Source organism: Meles meles, chromosome 4 (genome assembly GCF_922984935.1).
Source record: "Meles meles chromosome 4, mMelMel3.1 paternal haplotype, whole genome shotgun sequence".
Classification (NCBI taxonomy): Eukaryota; Metazoa; Chordata; class Mammalia; order Carnivora; family Mustelidae; genus Meles; species Meles meles.
Genome location: NC_060069.1, coordinates 42,220,951 through 42,246,032, shown reverse-complemented (window position 1 = coordinate 42,246,032; position 25,082 = coordinate 42,220,951). Strand labels below are relative to the sequence as shown.

Sequence of the window (25,082 nt, the reverse complement as noted above, 5' to 3'; positions counted from 1 at the left end):
CCGGGCCATGGGAGAGCTGTTGTTCTGAGCTGTAGGGAGGGAGGGCTGAGTTAAGAAGCCCCCTCTCTGAGTGATGGGCCTGGTTCCCCGCAGGTGGCGAGAAGTCAGGGGTTCAGGGACAAGAAGTGAGTCGAGGAGCTGGGAGCAGACGGCCAGCCAGGGAACAACCAAGGAGTATAAACATGTAGTCATCTGTTTTAAGTTTTTCCTTTTTTGCACTAATTTCCCCCTCCTGGAGTGGTCACCCCCAAGCCTTCAGTAAAGTTAGGCTAAGTGCTACAGTTCGAGATCGAGTGTGTTTGAGGGCATGAATGTGGCGCCTTGTCTAGGTAAAGTGCTATGTGGAGCACTATGGAGAGCCATGGAAGCCTGGAGACAGGATTACAAAGTTGCTCAAAGTGGCCTTCAGGGAGGCCGACCAAAAGCTAGGCCACAGTGTGGGGAAACCACGGTAGAGCCCCCCCAGGGATTCTTGAAGCTACGGTGGGAGGAAACTGCATCTCCACGTTCAAATGGCAGGGAGTGGCCCACAGATGCTCCCATGGGGTGTTCAAAGGAATGGTGACCTCTTAACAGGTGGTTGCCCAGGGACAGTTGGGGTATAGAGATTAACTGCTCCCTCACCCCACACCACCTCCCAAGGATATTTAGGCTGTTCTGAACTATTTTGGATTATAATAATTTGGATAGAATATTTTGAACAGAAAAATGTTCTCTAAGGCCAGGCCCACTTCTTTTATCTCAAAAGCTCAGAAGAGACCTACGGCATGGGACCAAACCCCAACAAGTAATTGCCTCTGGCTCACTGACGTCAGTTAATGACTGGACTTTGCACCCAAAAGCGAGTTAAAAACTAAAGACGGTTGAGGGGAAGTCATTTCCTCCTTAGATCGCCCAGCGAGAATGTCTAAAATGAGAGCCCTTGCTCACCTCACTCTTCTCAGCCTCCTTTTTGCAACCTCAGGTAAGAAACATTTTACAGTTTTTTTTAAATGATTGCTATTTTTACATTTTATTTTTTTTTAAAGATTTTATTGATTTATTTGAGAGAGAACTGGCACAGGCACAAGAAGCAGGGAGGGGCAGAGGGAGAGGGAGAAGCAGACTCCCAAGCAGGGACCACCCCCCCCCGCAGGACCCTGGGATCAAGACCCTGGAATCATTACTTGAGCCAAACAGATGCTTAACCTACGGACCCACCCAGGTGCCCAACATACTTACTATTTTTAATTCTTTTAATCACATTTGCTGTCTTGGAGCTAGAACCAACAGGCTTACTGAACCAGTTCTGTGGCCCAGCAGGCTATTTTCTGACTCTGCTCAAAGACACAGGGCATTTAAGTCTGAGATGAAGAAAGACAGAGCAGAAGTCAAGGGGCCTCTGCACTATGGGGTGTGGGGTTCAGTAAGTCAGAGATTTGTCCTCCAGAGTTCCTCAGGCCAGACAAGCACAAATCAGTAGATTCAAAAGGCCTGGTGCCTGGTAGCCCTTCCTTCGGCCCCTACAGGGTCTGGTTTAATTTCTGGTTCTAGCTAGTGTCAACAGTCCTCCGCCTGCTTCTCCATAGGAATTAAGGCTTACCTCTGGGCAAATCCCTAAACCCCTCTGGGTAGTGGGGGGCTCTTCTGTCAAATGTGGATACTTGTATCAATTTCACAGTTACTATCTGGCATAGGGTAGGCCCTTGTTAGATGAAAAGAGAAGCAGAAATCAATCGGTCAAGATGACCAGGTGGTAAGCCATTTCCTTGCCGCTAGAAGGCCCATTGTTTATCTCTTTAACCTTCAATGACTATTTGAGCCAGACCTGTTAAAGGTGAAGACCCAGATTCTGTCGGGGGTGGGGGGGTGGGGGGCGCTCACAGACCCAGGGGCCATCAGCAGTTTTTTGGTTTTTGTTTTTTTGTTTTTAACTATGACGGTTTAGGAATTGCTTCCTCACTAAAACTTGTTTTGTTTTGTTTTCTCACTAAAGCGTTTAATAATTTTTTTTAACCGGTTGTCAGTGTCAGAGTTCTTTGAGACAGTGAAGGGTTCCGGAAGACTAATCACTGGACCACTAAGAGTTTACTTTTCCATGTGTTCAGGGATTCCTAAGAGTTGAAAAAAGGCAATTCTGATGATCACTGTAGCCTTTAGGGCAAAGATCATCTCTATTCATCCTACTCTTTAAAAAAATTAATGTATCTAAAATTATTAATGGTAAACATCACTAGAAAGAAAATTTGGGAAGAAGGTTTAATACATACTTAATGAAGTATTTGTATTTCATCTTTTTTTTTTTAAGATTTTACTTTTTTGTTTGACAGACAGAGATCACAAGTCTGCAGAGAGGTTGGGGGTGGGAAGCAGACTCCCTGCTGAGCAGAGAACCCAACTCGGGGCTTGATCCCAGGACTCTGAGATCGTGACCTCAAAGGCAGAGGCTTTAACCCACTGAGCCACTCAGGCGTCCCTCATCATTCTTTTAAACATGCTCCCTTTCCAACCCTCCCTAAAATGCTTTATAAATGGGAAATGAGGACTATTGCCTTAAACTGTAAAGACAAAAGGAGGCCATTTTCGGGTAGTAACAGCACCCCCTGCTGGCGCTTTCAGTTGTCCTCACAGAGGACTACTCAGGAGTGTTAAAAAGCCAGATTCATAGTTAGCAACTGTAGGACGGAAAGATGTAACTTCTTGGTATACATATTAACTTTTCATAACAGATTTCAATAACATTTTTGCCAGTTTTGTCTGTTTAATTTTTAATTTTATTATGGGGATCTGTGCGTGTGTTCGAAGCAGCCCTGTGTTTTCCAGTTTGTTTGTTTTTTCTAAGATTTTATTTACTTGTCAGAAAGAGAGAGAGCACAAACAGGGGGGTGGCAGGCAGAGGGAGAAGCAGGCTCCCCGCTGAGCAAGAGAAACGATGCAGGACTCAATTCCAGGACGCTGGGATCATGACCTGAGCCAAAGGCAGATGCTTAACGACTTATCCACCCAGGTGTCCCATATATTTTTATTTTTAATGTAGTCACGTATATTTGTTTTTCAGAAGAGCATGATTGGGTACTCATAGTATGAAATAGTAGCAACTGCCAGTATATATTGAGTGTTCTGCCTTCTGAAACTTGGTATCTCTATTCCCCCAGCTGTCCAGTCAGACACATCTGACCCCCCTTCAGACGCAAGTACACCTACCACCACAATAACTCCATCTGCTACTCCAACAACTCCGTCTACTGCTTCCACAGAAGCACCATCTACTGCTTCCACAGAAACGCCATCTACTGCTTCCACAGAAACGCCATCTACTGCTTCCACAGAAGCGCCACCTACTTCTCCCACAAAATCTCCGTCATCTACTACTGCTCCCACCACACCAACTGCACCCACTCCCACGGTTCCAGACTCCACGGTCACGCCTACGCAAAGTGAAACAAACACAACTGCTAAAACAACACCTACAGCTGCCACTAACACCACCACCCCTGGAAGTGGCAGTTTGGGCTCAACTGCTACTTCTCCAACAAGTAATGGATCGACCATCACCTCAGGCACACAGAATAATTCCTCAGAGTCTGTTACTTCAGTGACTTCAGGCAACATCACTTCGTCCACAATCAACACCCCAAGCCCCAGTCCCATAGGTAAGAGCGATTCCTTCCCTCAGAGACTGCTTACTTGTGGAGCCAGGACATTGTGGAGGACGGTAGGTAGGTGTGTTCGGCTGGCAGAGAGAAGTGGGTATAAAGACACCCAAGGTTTCCCTGACCATGAACCCCTGGAATTAAAAACACTGAGTCACAAAGGCTAGTAGTGATGGCAGAGACTCTAAAAGCTAAGCCACAGTTTCATTCTGCTCTCCTTTCCTTCCCACTTGGTGCTTGAAGCTAGATGTGGAATGTTTTTATGAGTATGGACATTATGCAAGCTACTTCTCCAGGAGATTTTTTAGAAATAGTTTCAACTTCTCTGAGAAGGCCAGATCCCAACAAGCACTGCCTTGCCAGCCACACTTGTCTAGCTACCTGATCTACCCAAGGAAGTAGTCTGTTCTTCCCTGACTCCTCAAGAGTATTAGTGAAAAGTGGGACATTACGATGGTGGATGATCACAGTCTGGAATTTGAGTTAATTCATGGAATTGGAGCCTGAGGGATAAAGTGCCAAACAACAGCAGTCCTCAGACAGCCCTAGACAAGGATTGGGGCCATTGTCCAAAGAACAGATGTTTTGGGACAACTAAGAGATGGCAGTTTGACCTCAAGCCAACATTATTGAAACTACTTGCCTCATTTCCCAAAGTTTGGTCTAGAATAGGGGTTAGCCAACTTTATCAGTAAAGGCAAACTAGTAAATATTTTAGGTTTTGTGGGCCACAGTAGGATTTCTATTGGAACTACTCCCCTCTGCCATTTTAACACAAAAGTGGTCGCGGTCAACATATGGTATACTAGGCTCATTTTTTTTTTTTTTTTTTTTTTTACTGGTATACCAGTAAAAATGCTATTTACAAAAACTGAAGACTAGGCAGATTTGGCTCATGAGTCATAGTTTGCCAACCCCTGGTCTAAAATAATCCTCAGATCTAGGCTTGAAGGGTCTACATGAACCCTGTCATTTTCAGGGAAACTGAGGCCCAGTGAGGGCAGCAACTTGCCCAAGGTCAAAAAGTGAGCTGATGTCCCCCTACACTGACTACTTTTGGTTTCCCCAGTGTTCTTTGACAGATCTGAAAGATGGATGATGAAGCAAGTGGAGCTAGAGCCTGTACAGGGCACCTGGTTCCCAGTCTGCTTTCATGTTTGAAGGGCCCACTCTGAAGGCCAGGCCACCTGGGGCACAGCTGCAAGACCAGCTCCACTGGAGTCAGGAAAGGGAGCTCTTCGAAGCTATTCCTGCTTACCCAGACATTCTCCTGGAGTAGGGCAGCTTGCCTTGTGTCGTGGCCCAACCACTAGCTCACTGTGGGGAGGGGAGCAAATTCCTCTCTCTCTCTGCTTCAGCTTTCCCAGCCATAGTAAGGTGTGACTGAGCTAAATAGCCACCAAAATCCCTTCCAGCTGTACCATCCTGTGCCCTTATTCCTGGCATGGAAGACCAGCAGACAGGTCTCTCCTTTACTGCTGGAAAGAAGCCATACCAGGAGTTATTTGTCTGGTGTATCCTGAGTGGAGTTGACTCCATTTCTTCCCTGGGATTGTCCAACGCTTCCTTGCTTACTTACGGCTGAGCCTTTTTAAAAAACCCTTTTATTTCACTTAAAATGTTAACTCATGCCTTGTTAGAGAGGTGGTGGCCCTGCTGTTTTTTATGAGATACTAAGTGCTCAAGACTTGCTTTGTCCCAGGATGGCTTTTTTTTTTAACTCTTTAAAAAAAAATTATTTTAATAGACTTTATTTTTTAGAGCAGTTGTAGATTCACAACAAAATGGAGAGGAAGGTACAGAGCTCTCCCATATATTTCCTGCTTCCTCTCGTGCATAGCCTCCCTCATTATCAGCACCCCTCCCCAGAGGGTACATTTGTGACAACAGATGAACATTCACTGACGCAGCAGCATCCTCCAAGGTCTGCAGGCTATGCTAGGGCTTCCTGTTGCTGCTGCACATTCTGTGGGTTTGGACAAATGTATAATGTATAATGTATAATGACTTGTATCCAGCGTACGGTATCGTAGAACATTTTCACCGCCCTACCAATTGACTGTGCTCTGCTTACTCATCCCCAAACCAGCCCCCCAACCCCTGGCAACCAGTGATCTTTCCACTATTGCCACTTTGGGTATGGGTGTCCATGATTTTGCCTTTTCCAGAAAGCCATGTATTTGGACTCATGTGTTAGTCTTTCCAGGTTGGCTCCTTTCACTCAGTACTATGCACTTAAGATTCTTCCATATCTTTTCATGCTCGATGGCTCATTCCTTTTTAACTCTGAGTAATATCCCACTGTCTAAATGTACCCGGTTTACCCATATTACCTAGGGCAGAACATCTTGGTTGCTTCCAAGTTTGGGCGATTACGAATAAAGTGGTCATAAATTCTCCTATGCAGGTTTTTGAGTGGACACGTTTTCAACTCCTTTGGGTAAATACCAAGGAGTGCACTTGCTGGATCCTATGCTAAGAGTATGTAAGAGATTGTCTTCCAAGGTGGCTGTACCATTTTGCTTTCCCACCAGTATGAGAGTTCTTATTACTCTGTATCTTCATCGCACTGTTTTGTTTTTGATTTCTTAATACAAGTGCGTTAGACCCACAGTTAGGGAAGGAAAGAAGCTTAAACAGTGCAAAAGTATATGCAGTAAGCTCCAGATCTCCCTCCTATCCCAAACCTCTAGCACACAGACCCCTGCTCCCTTCCCCAGAGGCAACTTTTGTGGCCGGTTTCTCTTATCTTTCTCCAGAGGAATGTGTGCAAATATAAGCATACATACTTAATATGTTTGTGCATATCCTTTTTTATCACAAAAGAGAAGATGCTCTACACATTGTACCTTATATATAGTTTTTTTTTAATTAACAATTTTTATTGTAGGTTCATAAGAACATTAACACTTCTTACCAGTCACTCGAACTTTTCTCGAATCAAAGCTCAGAATTATTTCATTTTACAGAGAGGGAGAAAATGGCCAGCCAAGTCAGCTGTCTTCCTCTGACCTAACTCTACTCCCGGTTCCTACCACTTCTCCAGAGAGAAGAAAGATGTTGTGCCCTACCTGGTCTGAGAGCACCAGCCAGTGGTGTAGAAACCATTAACCATTGCAGTAATTCCCAGCATCCATTCAAGTCATCCACTCAGAAAGCCGGGGGTGGGGTGTGCCCTCATCACTTCCTCTGAGAATTTTCACTGAGTTAATTTGCAAAGTCCCCTTACCATTCCTTTCCTCTCTTTGTGTGTCTGTATACCTTGTATGCTAACCCAAAGAGAGTACCTCATTTCTTTTTGGGGGCTTCCTGCCTGTCATTCCCTGTAAGATAGGTATGCATACTTCCCTAGAAAATAGGATGCTTTCTTTCAAATGGTACTAGGAAGCTCTGTCTAGTGTTAGAGGCCAGAGATGCTAAAGATGGAATGAGGAGACTGCTGTTTCTCTGAGCAGACTCTTGCCCACCCACCTCTGTCTTTACTGTTGACAAGCGCCTGGCTCCAGAATTTCCACAACTACCTAGAGGCACCCGCTCTTCTAAAGGTGTACCGCGGATTAACACAACCAAAGAAAAGAACGTGCCTAGGAGGCAAGCATGAAGATTTTTAAGTCTGTTTCTGGGTGTAATCTGTTGTCATTCTGTGGATTTGTAACCTCTTTTTCCTCTCTCAGTTCCCATCAATCCTTGCCAAGGAGATCCCTGTCGAGATGGTTCTGCATGTGTTAGCCTACACAATAAACATTTTTGCCTGTGCTTATTAGGATATTACTATGAATCTTCCACCTGCAGGAAAGGTGAGTTATAAGGGGTGAACCCTGTAGAGCTGCATTTCAGACCTAAAGTGGAGTAGAAAATGCAAAATAATGTAAACAAGAGCTTCCAGAGTAGTAGAAGTAGAGGATAATTTATGGGCAACAGAGGCTCCTGCTTTTATCTCGGTGGAAACTACAGGGACCACAAGGATTAGAGAGAGTCCAAAAGCCAAACAGGTGTTCATATTTCAGCACTAATAATCTCATTTCTGGGATCCATTCTAAGTAAATGACCCCAAAGATAGGTTTGTGCATAGATATTGGCTGCAGACTTTTTTTTTCCTTTTAAATAATCAGTAGCATGAAAACCGAAAAATGACTATCAATGAAGATAACACTGTTTTCAGAGAGTATTATACAGTCTCTGAAAGCAGTAGTTATGAAAAAAAATAATAGTGATGGGGAAGGCGCCCATCTGGCTTAGTTGGTAGAGCATGCAACTCTTGATCTCAGGGTCATGTGTTCAAGCCCCACATTGGGCATGTGGAGCCTACTTGAATGAATGAATGAATGAATGAATGAATAGATAGACAGTGACGAAGACTAGGTAATATTTGGAAAAATTCTTATTATGTAACAACAGTTAAAGAAGACTCATGGAATGATGACAATGTAAACTACACATGGAAAAGAAGAGCTACGAGAAATACACCAAAACAAAAATGGTTGTGTTGGGTTCGGTGAGATTTTGGGTCATATTTTTTATCTTTCCAGACTTCCCATAATATCATCCATGTTTAGAATTTTTAAGAATAATCTGTGTTTTAAACAAAATGTAAATTGATCCTCTTTACATTAAATATTATAAAAAGATTCTGCTTAAATTTCAGGAAAGTTATTTCCTGGAAATGTTACAATGAAAGTATCAGGAACATCTGGTTTGGAAGATGGAAATTCTATGGCCTATCAAAAATTACATACTGAAATTACTGATTTTGTAAGTATTTTCCAACCCTTTTTCCCTGTATAAGTGTTCTTCATTCTAACACTTTCTTGCAGCACGTAGGACTGGTGTTCAGGTAGTACACACTGGTATAGCTATCCCAGTTGCTGAAATAGTGAAAGGCGCCCTTACTCGTTGGTAAATTGCAGCTGTACTGAGCGCCCTGGTGCCTGGTTGCCCAGGTCCTCCTCTGGGACCCTTGGTCCTCCCCATGATCTGCACCTACATGGGTAATACCCGGCATGGCAGAGGGCCTTTAGAAGATTTCTCCAGCCATGCCATGCCCATTGATAGAGAAGCTATTAGAAATTTTTTTTTTTTAAGTAGCCATGCCCAGAATGGAGCAGTTCATGGGGCTTGAACTCATGACCCTGAGATCAAGACCTGAGCTGAAATCAAGAGTTGGACGCTTATTGAACTGAACCACCCAGGTGTCCCTACAATAGTTTTAAATGGACACATCAAAATAATACTGTTTTAAAATAAATTATTTTCATAGAATTGGTGAGAAAAAAAAACCCTGAAGGTTTTTTTCCTTTCTACAATCAAATTTACGTACATTTCTATACCAGTCTGGCTTTTTTTTTTTTTTTTAAGATTTTATTTATTTATTTGCCAGACAGAGCACAAGTAGGCAAAGAGGCAGGCAGAGAGAGAGCAGGGGCGGGGGGGCGAAGCAAGCTCCCCAAGGAGTAGAGAGCTCGATGCGGGGCCTGATCCCAGGACTCTGGGATCATGACCTGAGCTGAAGGCAGAGGCTTTAACCCACTGAGCCACCCAGGCACCCCCCCTCCCTTTTTTTTTAATGTTTAGTAAAGGAACTCTGTTTGAATTAGTATCTGTCACTTTTCTCCACTATTAAGAATCTCAAAATGAACAATAGCCTGATTTCATTTAGATTACTGTGAGTGAGTGTGTCTGCGTGAAAAGGAATGGAAATCTCCAATCTGGAACCACAGATATAGATCTGAAGGAGCTTTTACAGGACCTTCAGCCAATGTTTCTGAAAGTTCAGCTTTAAAGGGAAAAAACAGTAGCTTGTAAATATGTCTTAGAACCCTAAGTGGAGAAACCCTTATAAAAACTAAAGAAGACATTGAAGACCATATCTTTCAATTCAGAATTATTTCATTACAAAAGAGTTTTGCGAGCAGAACTGGTAGAACATAAAACATCATTGTCCAGATGATTTTACAGATAGCATGGAGAGAGCTAGTGCTCATGACCAAACAGCCCTTGCCTGGTGCTGCTAGGATAAAAACCATGGCCTTGGCCTTAGCCCCTTGTCATACCACCTGAGCACGATGGGCCAGCTGACCATGACTTACCCTCTCATCCCGGACCTACATTCCAGCTCACCCACTTGGATGATACTCAGTATATTGAGGATAGCAACATCAGTGTGTTCCTAATTCCAGGGAATCCCTGTGTTGTCCAGTGGCTTCACTGAGCAGCGGCCACTATGTCGCCTAAACTTGCTTTGGATATGGGTGTCCAAAAGACCCCTCCTGCCCTTCAGATACTAGTTTTAAGACTTGATCTCAGTCAGGTCTTAATAATTTCAGAGGGACCAGGAGGGGATAGAGCATTCTTCTAATTTTCAGGAAGCTCTTCTCCTGAAGGGGATAGCCAGAACTCTTTTGCAGCTTCCTGGAGACAGAAGAGAGAAGCAATTGACTTTCTTCAAGGTCCTCTTAGCAGACACTTTGTAGCCCTGGGGCTTCCCAGCTCAGGCCCTGCATGTCTCACAGGGTCCATTATCTACTCAGCTGGATCCAAACAGTCTACAGAGGGATTTGGAGTTCCCCTGATGTGTATGTGCCTGGCGTTTTATGTGTAATATTTCAAATTCTCAAAACAGCCCAACGGAAGGGATGGTACTATGGTGCTATTTTGCTGATGAGGCCATCAAGGATCAGGAAGGTTAAGTGACTGTAGGTCACCCAGCTGATGAGGGAGGAGGTAGGGACTTGAACCCAGACCTCCAAGCTGCTTCTCGAACTCCTCCTCACCTGCTGGCTGTGTTGTGCAGTAGAAGCCTGGCAGGCCTGTTTGGGTAACTCCTGCCTTGTCCAGACTTCAGTTTGAGACGTGTATATCCCAACATCCTCAAAGGATAACGTGGAAGATTAAAAAAAGAAAAAAGAGAGACACATTTTCCTATGCCAGATGCTAATTTTGTAATCTCTCTTCTTTGGGAATAAGAAAATTAGATGGGCTCTGGTCAGTAGGCCAATGAGAGGGACTTTGGAGGTCATCCATTGAACTTCCAGGCCTCTGATGGTTTACAGAAATACCAGCTGCTCCTCGCATTTAAAAGAATTGAAAAAGGCATATAGATGTGTTCTGGACATCTGGACATAAGGCTACCCAGAAGAATTAGAGCATCAAATTTATTTGAATTTGAATTTGACTAGAAGAAAAGAGAAGTAACATCTTTCTAAAATGACATTGTTTACCATGAAGAGAAAAATAATAAAAAGTCATGGATTATAAAAAGTTTACACCAACCCAGTTCAGTGATATGTGAACCCAGTTCATATGATAAAATAGGGAGGCTGGGGCCTGTAGAGGGGAAGACTCGTCCAAGGTCATGTCTTCCACATTTAATCCATTCCGTCATCTGTCTGCCAGTGTTTGTGGAACATTTCCTGGGGGTTGCCCTGTGCTGAGTGCCCTGGACTAGGGGAGGATATGTCATCAGAAAGAGAAAAAACACCCTATTCTTGGCATTAATGAACTTAACATGCTTATTGGGACCCTCACCCCAACCCCATCTCACCCCACTAGAGGTTCCAACTTTATCTCTGGCCCTTTGCAAGTATCTGGAGTTGTCTGCCTAGAAAGACGTACATGCTGGGGCCGCACCCAGCTCCCAAAGCCATGGGTCACATATTCCATCTCACTGGATACACACTGTAGCCCCCTGTGGTAGGAATTACTCTCAACTCCAGGTTTCTGAAGAGAAAGGTGAAGTTCAAAGCCATCGTGCAAAAGCTGACACGGAGAAATTTGGCTTCAGATATCCTTCCCCGTTCAGCCTGCTCCCTTCTGAGCCACGCTGCTTCTGAACATCCCTGTGTAGACTCCTTTCTTCTCCCCATCCTGGCACCACTGCCTAAAATGCTCTAAGGCTGGTCTCCTTTCTGAAGCTCCGCCTGGTTCTCAGCAACCGGAAGTGTCTTTGAATTTGTGTGGTAGCTTGTGTTGCCCTGTGGCATTCACCTCTCCCCACTTCAGGGTGTAGTCCCCTGACTCATCACGGGGCAGGACCCGCCTGTCTCCGCCATCTGTCTGTGGCATGATGCCTTATCAAGGTGGGCGATTAAAGAAGTGTTCCCTAGGGGAATGGAGGCCTGCATGAAGCGTGCTTGTAGAGAAGTCTTTAACAGACATGCAAACCACATATGCAAAACTCCACAGAGACTTTGAAAACACAAACTGAGTAAGTTGGGCACCTTATTTTTAAAAGTATGATCACTGATTGGGCTGCGTGCCTTGAGTCTTTTTCCTAGATAACCTTGACATTTCAGAACCGTATTAGTGTAAAACAAAAATTAATCAAAAGGTGTTAGAGCCCATGTAAGGGACAGATTATTGTGATGAGCCACGTGTAATTACACAATGAGGTTAGAAATGTATTTGTGTGAAAACTCAGATGTAGTATCACGTTTCCCCCCTCTTTGTGGTCATTAATATATCTGTTCGCCTTCCTCCACAGTTTAAAACCGTATTTGCCAATTCTGATTATGGACAGACTGTGGTTGATAAAGTAAGGTAAGTTTGCTATGGACAGATGGGATACTTGGGAGGCTGGTGTATGTTTGCCTAACTTCTGGTCTTCTCTGAGTTCTCTGAGGCCCTTCAGTGGCAAATCATAAGAAGAGGTGGTCAGTCTGAGCACTGGAGAGGGCTGTGCTTCCGGTGTTACACTGGCTCTGGCCTGGAGGGGCCAGTGGTAGCTCGGGGAAGCAAGATGCTGTCTGCAGTTGTCTCCTTAGCAACCTGTACATGTGGCCCAGGGTCTCCCTCCGACCAGTTGGTTTGGTTTCATTCCTTGGCTAAAACTACCCCTGGTCAACCCCTAGAATGTGCATTCCAGAGGGCTAGGAAGGGAAGGAATGGCTCACGGTCATCTCTTTTCTCAGGGGATGGGAAGTAAGGGAAACAGGAATATCCCAGTCACAACCTAGCTACTAAGGGGCCAGCAGTGAGCTCTTTCTGCAGGAATAACAAGCAATTACTGAGCGTATCCATATGCAGTGACCAGTGCTGGATGCCATCTGGGGACCCAGAGAGGCAGAGGAGTCTCACAAAGTTATTGATTCCATCGTGGCCTTCTCTGAAGCATATCAATACACGTGCACTCCAGGCTGGGGAAAGAAGGTTCTAAGGTGAATGGAGTTGTACGGAAAAGGCAGCCCTAATGTAGTTACATTTTAGGGTTTTCCTGTCACAGCTGTCTTGATGAGCTTTGTCAGATCTTTGTGGAATAAGACATGGCATACCTGTTTGATACACATACATTCGGAGAAGACCTCCTATAAAGGTGGTGAGGTTGGAGCTTGGCAGTGAACAAGGGACCAATGCAGTTGGTAGCCAGGAGGCCAGCGAGCAGCCTGATGGGGGAGGCACGGGGCTCACATGGTGAGAGCAAGCCGCCGGCCGAGGCCCTGAAGCTGGATGTGGGTACACGGCAGACACCTGCTGGAGTGCCGTGCATTGTTCCTGTCTGTGTCCCTTCCGGAATAGGGAACCCTACAAGTGTGATAGAGAACTGGTCCCATGGGGTCGGGGGGGGTCCCTGATACTGTTGCATACATTCCCTTTTTTAAGGACTTACTGAAAGGGAGCCAGGAGCATTCAGAGGCAACCTTCTACATAAGAGAGGGTTTCGGAGCATCAGCTCGGGTACCCCAGGGGATGTGCAGGGCCTTCTCTCACCTAGAAAGGCATTTCTTCGGCTCTGGTCCAGTGCTCTCTGCTCCCTGAGCTCTTTTCTCTATGGCACCAATGTTGGAATTAGAAGGATCCTCAGAATTTCTCTCTCAAATCTCTCTCTGGAAAGAGGAGGAGACTCAGCCTTGGGGAAGCTGTGACTAGTCTTGTTACAAGCCTACTGCCCTCATCATTTATGCTATGTCGTTTGTCATTAAATATGTGGTGATTCCATTGTTCCTTTCATTGTAATATCTTGCCCCCTAAATTGGAGCATGCTCTGGTAGCTTCTTTGAATGAATTGTGCATGGCATTTCTTTCCTATCCCCTCTGCAAAAAGACACCAGAGATTTCTGGTCATTTTTCAACTGATAAAGAATGACTTGTATCAAATACCCTTTTCTCACTGCCCTGTATATTCCCCAGCCACCCCTAAATCCTATCATGAATGAATCGTTTTACTTTAGAATCTGAAGCCCATTTTGTTTTGGGGGACTTCCTTTGGTGGTGACCGTTCCTAAACACAGAATTTGTTCCGATTTTGGATTTTCTCGATTGTCCTGAAGAATTAACATAGCTGTAAACATTTCCTAAGTGGGTTGGCTATGTTTCCAAGCTTCTGATGTTTATTCAAAAGTCAGAATGGAAAAAAAAGAAAACAGGAAAAATATTATCATGAGTCTTAAAAATGCATAGCCAAGGTTGAAGAGGGAAGGAGTTTTTGAAAGTCCTTTTTTCCCCTCCCTATCTCTTTTAGTGGTTGTATCACTTATTTCCTCTTAGACAATGGAAGGATTAGAACTTGGCATGGCGGTTCTTGGGGCTCCAAACTGTAGTGCTCATGTCTTGCTCATCGCAGGCTCTCAGTATCTGGGGCTCTGATGGTGTTCTGTACCCCTGCTCCCTACGCCCCACCCTCCCTGTTTCAGTGTATCACGGGTACCAGCTTAGCAGGAGACCTCTCGATTTTCTACAGAAGGAGGCAAGTTTCAGATGTTCTGTGTTCTACTTCTGGTTAGCTGCAGGCTTCTAGCTTCTAAAAAGGATTGTCCATAAGTTTTCTCATATCCTTCAGCAGGACATCATTTGGCTAGAGATTATTGCTGAGCACACATTGAAGAGAGCCAGATCTCTGGGCCCATAAATCGCCATCTTCCTGCACCCTCAGGCCCACCATATTCGGGCCCCAGTTATGGATGTAGGATAGTGGATTGGGACTAGAGCTGGGAGGGGTGCCTGGATGGCTCAGTTGGTTGAGCATCTGCCTTCAGCCCAAGTTGTGATCCTGGAGTCCTGGGATCAAGCCCCACACTGGGCTCTCTGCTCAGCGGAGAGTCTGGTGCTCCCTCTGCCTCTGTGATCTCTCTCGCTCTCACTCTCTCTCAAATAAACAAATAATTTTTTAAAGGGGGGGGCGGTGGTGGTGTGCCTGGGTGGCTCAGATGGTTAAGTGTCTGCCTTCCACTCAGGTCATGATCTCCAGTTCTGGGATCGAGCCCCATATCAGGCTTCCAGCTCAGTGAGGAGTCTACTTCTCCCTCTCCCTATGCCTCTCCCCCTGCTTGTGCTCTTTCTCTCTCTCTCCCATTTGAGTAAATAAAATATTTTTTTTAAAAAAGGACTAGAGCTGGGAGACTGGGGAGTCTGGGAGGTTTTGAAGACCGGTCTGTGGACCCTTTAGTTCAGTTCATCAAGGGATGGATTCCTTTCATTTTCAGCATCCCGTCTTCAGCAAGATCAGAGATGCGTGCTGGCGACAGTGCTGTTGTGGTTGAGGTCTTAAACATCTTCGCAGAAACTACAAAAGAAAATGAGAAGACTGTGTCTGAAACAATTAAAAATGCAATTCAAAACAGCACGAGTGATATGGCATACAGTCGTAAGCATTCAGTACTTTTCTTTGAAGTCCCTTGAAGACCCACCTTTTTGTAAACATTTCTATTCTCTGTGAGAAAGGGGGGAAGAAAAGCCGGAGACTTGAATCCACAGATGGGTCCTGTTCCAGTTAACTAGTCATTCTTCCTCCCTCTCTTCCTTTGCTTGGTTCTAACCTTTCCAGCCGCCCCTCAACCCAAGTCATCACACTGACTGATTAGTTTGCTTCTCTCTTTGGAAGATAGGAAGATAGAAAGGAGAAACAAGAAGGCTTTATACCAAGTTGTAGCTTCCAGATAATCCCAGAAAGACTTCCTTGCCCTGTTTCCCCTTCAGGCTGACTCGTCAGCCCCCAGCACAGCTGGAACAACTCACTTTTGCTGTGTTACAAAGCACCCCTAAGCTTAGTGGTCTGAAACAACCACCATTTATTTGTTGCCCTGCCGTAATTCCCCTCCCTATTGTCTTGCTGACCATATTTTGGAATTGTCTTTGCCTCTCAGCTCAAAGTCTGTGTGATTATTACGGTTGTGAACCAGAGAACGAGCAAGACAACTGTAACAATGGTTTGCTGTGTAAATGCAAGAATGGGATGGAAAGACCTAACCCCCAGGTCCCTATGTGTGTGGGTGAGTGCTCCACTTGCTTGTGTTTTTCGCAACCCATGTGTTCTCTCCTTTTGCATTTGCAAAATACGAGCTTTACTGCTCACGTTTCCATGTGCATTCCAGAGTCTGAGGGGTCTGGGCACACACGGACCTGGTGAGGTAGCTCATATGCCTCTTACACGGACTGTTTGGGTACGCAGCCAGAGAGCACCTCGCTTTACCCAGGAAAAACAGTATTAAAAAATCATGTTCTGTGGCATAGTCCTTTGGGGGTCGAGGGGGTTGTTTCTGAAAATAACTCAGAAATTTCCTTTTGAAGCTTCTGCTGTCAGGTGTCCCGACACTTGCAATGCAGACCACAATAAGCAATGCTTAGTGAACAAGAACACTGGGGACGCTGAATGCATGTGCCTGCCAGGCTACAAGGAAATTGATGGCGGGATCTGTCAAGCGTAAGAGAAGTCACTCCTTTCTCATCTTCCCACAACAAGAGCTAGCCACAAGGGATAGAATGTATAGCATATGCATGGGTTGAAGTGCTGCCATATGTTGGTAGGTGTAAGAGCACCATCCTGTAATCGTTATCGGCATTGATAGTTCCAGAACATTCTCTGTGTGCTGGGACCGTACTAGGTAATACGCGTCACACAGCAACACTGTCAGGAACAAACTCATTTCCCATTTGCCAGAGAGCAAAATGAAGCTCAGAAAATGTCAGTAACAAGCCGCAGCTTCCAGGGCAGCAGTTAAGGGGCAGAGCCACGTAGCCTTGCCCCTGAGGGGACCCATGATGCTCCGTGCCTCTGGGCTTCAGCTTAGTTTGAATTGCTGGATCTCCCCGAAGCTCAGAGGATAGAGGGTTCTGTCAATAGGAAATGGGACCACTTGGAATTGTGTCCCCTTTTCTGCCTTCCAGAACTCCATGTAAGGTGCTCACCTGGAAGAGTGGGAGCACAAGGAAAGGAAAGGAAGAGGAAGTGGAGAAGGAGAAGGGGGAGCAGGTAGAATGAAAGGCAGATGGAAAGGAAGACATGGCAGTTGGGTGGGAACTCTGATGTATTCCCCACAGAGACTCTATATCATGGTTTCCATTCTTGTATCTTAGGTGTGCGTTTGGTTACAGTGGAGTTCGCTGTGAAGACCGTGAGTATAAAAGTTTTGTTTTGTTATTAAGCTTCTGAGAAATAGGGAACACATTCAAAATTCTGCCCAGGATTCAAAGTCCCTGGTTCCCTTCAAAAAGAGCTGGAAAATCTGCCTGCAGTCTCTGTTCTGCGTCATGCCAGCCCATGCCTGCCTTGCGGTCATGGGCAGCAGCCCCCCTGTTAAAGCAGAAAGCAGAACCCAGCCCAAGAGGTGGGCTCTGGACTTGGCCAGACCAGAGGAGGGCATCCTGTCATTCTATTCATTTCCTCTTACTAGCAAGGATAAAAGACAAGTATATTCCAAAAATGTTTGCGGTCGTAGGAGAGCAGGACTAAAAACCCTTTAAATACTCAAGTCTTTTTGTCCCCAGGCTGTTTACTAGCTTGTGATATGTTGTTGCCAGTTCAGTTGCTTCATTCTGTCCCACACTCCACCCCCACAGGACTGGGACAATACTAACTTTGTATTTTTGATTATATTATATTTTAAATTTTACACAATGAACTAAAGACAGATGATCCAAGATGGAGGAAACATTACTGTTGGCCTCTCAGCCAGCCACAGAGTTGGTGGTGAAAGTGCTCTCAATTTCTACTGTATTTTGTTGCAAGGCAGGGTTTGCTAAGACTTTTCTTCCTTCTGGGCTTCTGGTGTGCATACCTACAAGATGAGAGGTTGGACCAAATGACCTTTGAGGTCTTTTCCAGACTAGGACCGCACCCCAGGAATCCAGGTTGGAGGTGGCATATATGGCAGTCACGAAGCTGAAAGAGACAGAGTGTTCTAGAACAGCACTGTGCAATGGAAATGTAATGGAGCCTCATATTTAACTTCAAGTTGTAAAAATTCTAAGTACATTTCTTAAAGAGAAATAAGTGAACCTGATTTTAATAACATTTCACTTCATGTATCAAAAATATTTTTCAACATGTCATCATTGTAAGAGCTACATGACAAATTTTGGTTTTTTTCTCTTGGTGTTTGAAATCTGCCATGTACTCAGGCCACCTCATAGCCACATTTGCAGTGCTTGATAGTGCGAGAGAATACGGGTAGCCATGAGCCCTTCCCCCACTGATTCTAGCAAGCCTCTGTTAGTGAAAAAATGTAACTCCAGCCTTGTTCCCCTGCTTATCAGCAAGACAAGACTCGGTGGGCAACCAGAGGCAGCAGAGCTTAGGAAGGGATGCATCCTTCCATTGAGATCTTATCTCCACAGAGCCCAGGAAGGCCCTGCCCCCAGACCGTGGCTGCCTCTGTGTCTATAGTCTTCTTTTATGTGACAAGACAGCCTCTTTGATTGGATTCTAAGGACACAGTTGTGGGGGTGGCGCTAAAGGAGATGAGCCACCCCTCCCCCAGCCTGCCACCCAAGCTGCCCCTGGTGGGGGTGGGAACTGCTGGGAGCACAGGGATCTGTGCAGTACCCAATGGGGGTTGCTTGTGGGAGGCTGTGCCAACTCTTTGCTTTTCCTTTTCAGAATTTCAGCTGATCCTCACTGTCGTGGGCAGCATTGGTGGTGCCCTCATTCTCGGTCTGGTGATCTTGCTGATCGTCTTAGCAAGGTACGGAGGGGACGCGTCCCTTTCCCTAGGGCACATCACCACCAGCATCATGCTCAGGCTTCTAAACATACCCAGTCTTGCTGGGGCAAAAAAGGGGACGGCGAAACCTCTCTAATACTGTTGGCTTTCTCTCTACCTTCATTTGCTTTGGCTTATGGAAGCCATACGTGATTACTGAAGAGAACAGAAAAATGTGTAAAGGAGCACAATTAAAAAATCACTCAGAACTTAACTACCCTGAGACAACTAATACTTTGGCATATATCTTTCCAGATTTTTTCTTTTCAGATGATTTTTTTCCTTTTTTTTTTTTTTTAAGATTTTATTCATTTGACAGAGGGAGACACAGTGAGAGAGGGAACACAAGCAGGGGGAGTGGGAGAGGGAGAAGCAGGCTCCGTGCTGAGCAGGGAGCCCAATGCGGGGCTCGATCCCAGGACCCTGGGATCATGACCCGAGCTGAAGGCAGATACTTAATGACTGAGCCACCCAGGCTCCCCTCAAATGGTATTATAGACATAGTTTTGTGTCCTTTGTGTGGGTTTTGTTTGTTAGTTTTTAGAGAGAGACAAGCACGTGCGGGGGGTGGGAGGGAAGATAGAAGGAAGAATACCAAGAGCTTGGAGCTCAACTCAGGGCTCAGTCTCATAACCCTAAGATCATTACCTGAGCTGAAACCAAGAGTCAGACATTTAACCAACTAAGCCACTCAGGTGCCCCATCCTTTGTGTTAAAAAAAAAACCAAAAAAAAACAAAAAACATTGTTGAACAGCTTAACAAGGTCTGTTTTTACTTAATTTTATAATGTAACATAACAACCCTTTTCTGATGGCCCTGAAACTCTCCATTAGTAGTTTTCAGCCCCACTCATGTTGTCAAGGATCATTCGTCAAGGCCCTGGGCCCAGTACCCTGTGGCAGGGGCCCGACCTGGACTTCAGCTGAGCCCCGTGCCTTGTTTTCTCTGCAAAGCCATTTTGCATGTGCCTTAAGTGCTCTTCCGAAGAACTTGAGTAGAGTCCTTTCATTTATTCAACAAATATTTAGATAAATTTCCCTGCATTAACTGGGAGAGAGAACACCGTTATCTCTATTCCATTCAAAATGTGCCAAGTGGAGATGCACTTTGGTAAAAACAAGCTGCTTATGGGTGACATTTCGCTCATATCTTATATTTTGGCAAAAGAGGTATTTTTGCACAGTAATATGAGAGGATAAATAGATATTGTTTCTTTTTTATTAGTCCAGTTTGATACTAACTTTTCCCCGAAGCCTTTATTACAAGGACGCAAAGCTGAGAACCAGAAGTGTGACCTTCCCTCTTCTAGGAAGATGGCCAGAACATTCTGTTCTGGAGCAGGGCTGTCTCCTCCTTTTGTAGGAGGATTGCCTAACTGTCCTGGGTCTCCAGCATCCTCAGGGGCTGTGTGTGGAACCTTGTAACCCCACGACAGCTATGTTTCTCAGCTCCTGCTTCCTGCTGCAGAGCGAGGCTGGCTCCTAGTTCAGCCTCAGGTTCATGGTTCCTGGGAACACATCAAGAATTATTAATTGCTTGCCCATTCCAGACGGAATGAAGCTTCTCTCCTCCTCTCCTTCTTTCCTTGGTTAGACAGGAGTGCTCCCAAAGGGCGGGAACTCTGCCATAGGTTGGGCTGGCTCCCAGGTTCACAGGGTGAGTGGGTCTTCCCTTATGACATTTCCGGTAGGCGACAATCATTCTGGGAGTACCCTGTGGGCATCATTATTATTATTATTTTTTAAGATTTTATTTATTTATTTGACAGAGATCACAAGCAGGCAGAGAGGCAGGCAGAGAGAGAAGGGGAAGCAGGCTCCCCACTGAGCAGAGAGCCCGATGCGGGGCTCGATCCCAGGACCCCGAGATCATGAGCTGAGCTGAAGGCAGAGGCTCAACCCACTGAGCCACCCAGGTGTCCCAGACATCATCATTATTAGCAAAATTTGCATGAGACCAACAGAACTGGATGGCTGTGTTGGATCAGTGTTAACATTCTGGAGTTAATGGTTACAGAGAGCTTTTGAGGAGACTGCCCTAAAACTTAGGGAATGTACAGTGAACAAAGTAGTGAAGCATTATGGGTAGTGGGGTGTCAGGTATAAGTGCTTATTCTTAATGCTGCAGAAATGGTAACAGTTGGGGAATCTGGGTGGGGAACCCATGGAAGCTCTATATAATTTTTGGTGTGTACCCTATATGTAAATTTGAGATTATTTCAAACTTGAAAAAAAATTTTTTAAAAAGAATACGAACATTTGCTTCAAGGAACTTTCTGCCATTGTCAGATCCTAATTCTTGTCACCCTTTATAGCTCAAAGAACAAAAAGAAGAATATTGAAGAAGAGAATTTGATTGAGAACGACTTTCAAAATCTGAGACTGCAGCAGACAACAGGCTTCAGCAATCCCGGAGCAAATGGGAGCATCTTCCCTAAAGTCAGGGCAAGTATGCCTGGTCAGCCACAGAATCCCTATGCGCACCAGAGAAGCTTGCCTCGCCCTGACTACTAGGTGAGTCAGCGGGCTGGGGAGGGAGTGGAATGCCCAGGGCAGCGCAGGGACAGGGACCAGGCCATTGTATCTTCATGTCCTGGCCGCAGGTTTTTCTTTGTTTTCGCTTTCTGATCAAAAGGGAAAGATCAGAGAATGCCCCCTCCTCTTGTTTGTTTTTGTTTTTTTGTTTTTTTTACTCCCTCTTACCGTTAAGTGGCCACCACTCGGTCCCTAACACTGACCATCTACGTGACTTATAGACACATCACTTAATTTCCCTGGCCTTCTATGTCCTCAGCTATAAAAAAGAGAAACAATTTAGATGCCCTTAAGGTCCCTTTACATTATAAACTTTTCCGGACAGGACTCCAGTCATTGTGATGACAATTTCCAAGCTGTTTGAGGATCTAGGATCCAGGTCAGGGAAGAACTGTTGGACGTAAACCGGGTTCTGTCCCATCCTTCTAGCCTGCCTATATCAAGGCAGATCTCTCCTCTCATCCCCCTAGACCTCAAGGCATAACCCAGTCAGTTTCTACAGAGATAAGGCAAGTGGAGCTGGTGCTGTTTTATCTCCCTTGGGAGGACTTTCAAGGAGCATAGCTTGTGTTCATTAGATTTGTATTGGATAATTGTCCTGGCCTTGCTTGCTGTGGTCTGAATGAATCTTTAAGAAGCAACTTTGATGGGGAAGGAAGCCAAGGGAACTGAGCTAGAAGGAAGGAAGGTGTGGGGGGAGAGAAAAGGGGGCCAGAGAAGAGAGAGGTTAAAAGAAAAGCAGCAAGGGGAGAAATTACTTCCTAAAGAAGCAAGAACAGGGGAGGAAGGGAGAGAGGGAGGGGTGGGAGAAAGCCTAGCTTCCAGAAGAGTCAAAAAATAAAGAGGGTGGAGGAGGTGAAGGCAGCTGGAGGGTGGCAGAGGGGGCTGAGGAAGGGGACAGGGGCTCCGCGTTCTCTGTGCACATTTCTCTCCTGCAGACTTCCCTGGGCGAGCGCGCTGCCCACTGAGCTCTCAAGTCCCTATGACCGTTCTGGGAAAACCTGCCTTGTTTCTGTTTTGAAATTCCATGATTTATTTTGCACATGAAGTTTTCTTTAGTCGTAGAAGTCATTAGTTTCATGTGGGTACAAGGGGTTGACTCACGAGGCGTGCCATGTTGGGCCAGACACATGGTCTAGTCCTCAACAGCCAAGAGCCCGCGTTCTGTGGGAGTGCCTACTGGCCCCACCCAAGGGGAACCTTAACGGGCAGACTCCTTACAAACCTCCCTTCCTCCTTATGGGGGAGCCTTCACATCAAGCATGCTCTCTAAAGAGAACGCCTTAGAGGCAAAAGTAAGCATGGGATTTAGAGCGTGGGTTTGACGCCTTGCCCCTTCTGTTAACTCATATCAGCTGTGTGATCTTGGGTAAGTTATTTGACTTCTCTGGGTTTGTTTTCTCATCTGTGACATGGACATAAGGATTTTTATCTCATAGGATAAAAATCAGATAAGCTACTATGGACAGAGAACCTAGAACAGTGACTGTTCTAATTTAAAAAATAGTATTCAAACAGTGTTACTCGAAGTAATGGTACGCGTGTATTAATCTTTCTTTCTCAGATAGATCTGTTGTAGTACTTCTTTTCTAAGAGTTTTGTTTTGTTTCTTTCCCCATCTCTCTCTTTCTCTCTTTTTGTCTAGAATGGTAACAATTGGGGACCCTCCATGGCCCTCGACCCAGTGTCTGAACTTTTGTTTTGAGTGTTTAAAAGACTAGTGGAGAAGCAAGCAGCCACGAAGATCTGCCCTTCGGAATTCCTCTGCCGCCCAGCACCCAGCCTCTCTGGATGGAAGTTGTGACTGTTTGCAATGGATGCCGCTTGTTTGCTACGCACCTACCAAATTAAATGCACATCGATGCTATTAGCACTTGTAAGACACATGATTTTGTCCAATCAGTACAATGGTTAGGTTGGTTTTTTTTTGTTTCCTGGTGGGCAACAATAACCATTTCCAATCTAGAGGAAAGCCCCCAAGATTGTTGACTCCCGGGAGAATGTGGCTTTGAGTTGATCCTCTGCAGATCTGTGACCTAATTCTGAGCGACTCTTAGGCGTCAGCTATGGAGGTCCCAGGGCATGGGAAGAAGTACCATCTTTTAAGGTTCTCGGGCTCATTCTCTACTAAGTTAAATAGGATGCTACTTCTGTCCCTCCAGTGTAGGCATTTCATCACCCTTGCCTCACGGGGAACCTGTGACCTGGCCTCACACCAAGGACACAGAAAAAAAGACATGTCTCTCAGCCTGCCCGGGAGGGCAGGATCTTTTGATGTTAATTAGAAGGCCCAGACTAGAACTAGCCACCGTGGAGTACATTCTAGAGTTTCTGAAATGCCAGGAACTGGTAGAGGCAGAGGAGGAAAACACAAAAAAACCGTAGCCAAGAGTAGGAGGAACAGAGGCAGAAGGAAGCTGGGCTGGGAGTATGAGTACAGGACAGTGCACGTGCAGTCCACCTTGGTCCTCAGATCCCCCTCCTCGATGAGCGAATGGACATTTCCTCCAATTCACGTCCTGCCCACAACTTGGAGCCTAAGGAAGTGTGAAGAGAACACGCCAGGAGTGAGAGCTGGAGGGCACTTGGAAATTGCAGATTCTGTCTGGCTGATGGAGAAAGAGAGAGCTTCTGCTTGGGCTCCGGATGTCCGGCCTCAGGACGCAGACTCCAGAGCTCCTTCGTGGAGGCCTCGGCCGCCTCTGTGGCCACCAGCGTGCACATAGCCACAGCCAGCGCACACTTTCTTTAATGTTAATAATGTCCTTGTTTGTGTCTAATGTCTGGTCCTCTTACAAATTATTTTTATTTGTTATTATTATTTGTTCTTACTATTAACTGTAAGAGGTAATGAATAAAGTGTCTTTGGTAGATGGTGTTCTTCCTTGTATTTGGGTCCACAGAGCAGTGAGTCCATCCGTCCTTCCTTCCTTCTTTCCTTCCTCCCTCCCTTCCTTTCTTTCTTTCCTTTCATTTAAAAAAAAAAGATTCACATTTACCTTTAGAGAGGTTAGAGTCAGTCATCCTCCCCGCTCGGCACGGAGCCGACATGGGGCTTGATTGCACTGCCCTGAGATCATAACCTGAGCTGAAATCAAGAGCCTGACGCTCAACTAAATGAGCCACCCAGGTGCCTCTAGGCTCACATCCAATAACAGATATGACATGTGGCAAAACAGACTGACTGATATCTGCAGCCCTCGTTAGGGGCTGTTAGACCACCCAGGGTAATTTTTTAATCGTGTAGTAGATGTTTCTGGCTGTTGTCCCATGAACATCCTACTTCTCTCCCATTACGAAGCTGCCAAGCATTTTGGGTGGGACCATTCTGACCTCCAGCTCCAAGGGCCCAAGCCAATCAGTGGAACCCCATTCCCCCTGTCGCTGATGCGTTTAGTGAGCACATGGCTAAGTGGATTCAGTTAGAATAAAGCCTAGGACACCTGGGTGGCTCGGTCAGTTGGGTGTCTGCCTTCAACTCTGGTTGTGGTCCCGGGATCCTGGGATTGAGTCCTGCATCAAGCTTCCTGCTCAGTGGGGAGCCTGCTTCTCCCTCTCCCTCTACCTGCTGCTCTGCCTACTTGTGATCTCTCTCTCTCTGTCAAATAAATAAAATCTTAAAACTAAAAGAATAAAGCCTAAATTTTACTAGGAGGCTTGGAGAAAGAGAAACTCTTTGTTCTCTTGACAAAGTGGGCTTAAGGATGTGAGGCCTTGGACTGCTTCAGTTTTGCTGAGCTGATGTTCTCTTAGCAGACCATGGAAAAATGGGGCGGGAGCCCTGATCAGACCATGTCTGAAGCATCTGGAGTTTACTGTTGGTCCACTGTGTGGAGCTGAAAGCATCCTCACGGACACCACTTGGGTTTACTCTTGTGTTCACAAGGCTAGGGGGTAAATGGGATTAAAGAAACATTCTTAGGAGCTCTTAATACCTATAAAGACATTAGCTATTCATCAGGTCATAGCAACAGAAGTAATGTAGATGTAACAAAATAGTTGACCT

At 45.5% G+C, this 25,082-nt stretch overlaps 1 protein-coding gene across 1 annotated transcript; it reads left to right on the top strand.

Annotated features, from left to right (window-relative positions):
* The first annotated feature begins 823 nt into the window (after positions 1-823).
* MUC13 (mucin 13, cell surface associated) lies at positions 824-23,947 on the top strand. Its single transcript, XM_046002359.1, has 12 exons — positions 824-964; positions 3,135-3,632; positions 7,307-7,429; positions 8,278-8,384; positions 12,112-12,167; positions 15,047-15,207; positions 15,707-15,832; positions 16,131-16,263; positions 16,917-16,954; positions 18,439-18,523; positions 20,857-21,055; positions 22,722-23,947. The coding sequence occupies exons 1-11, from the start codon at positions 904-906 to the stop codon at positions 21,053-21,055; spliced, it is 1,587 nt and encodes a 528-aa protein (XP_045858315.1). The 5' UTR covers positions 824-903; the 3' UTR covers positions 22,722-23,947.
* The last annotated feature ends 1,135 nt before the right edge of the window (positions 23,948-25,082 follow it).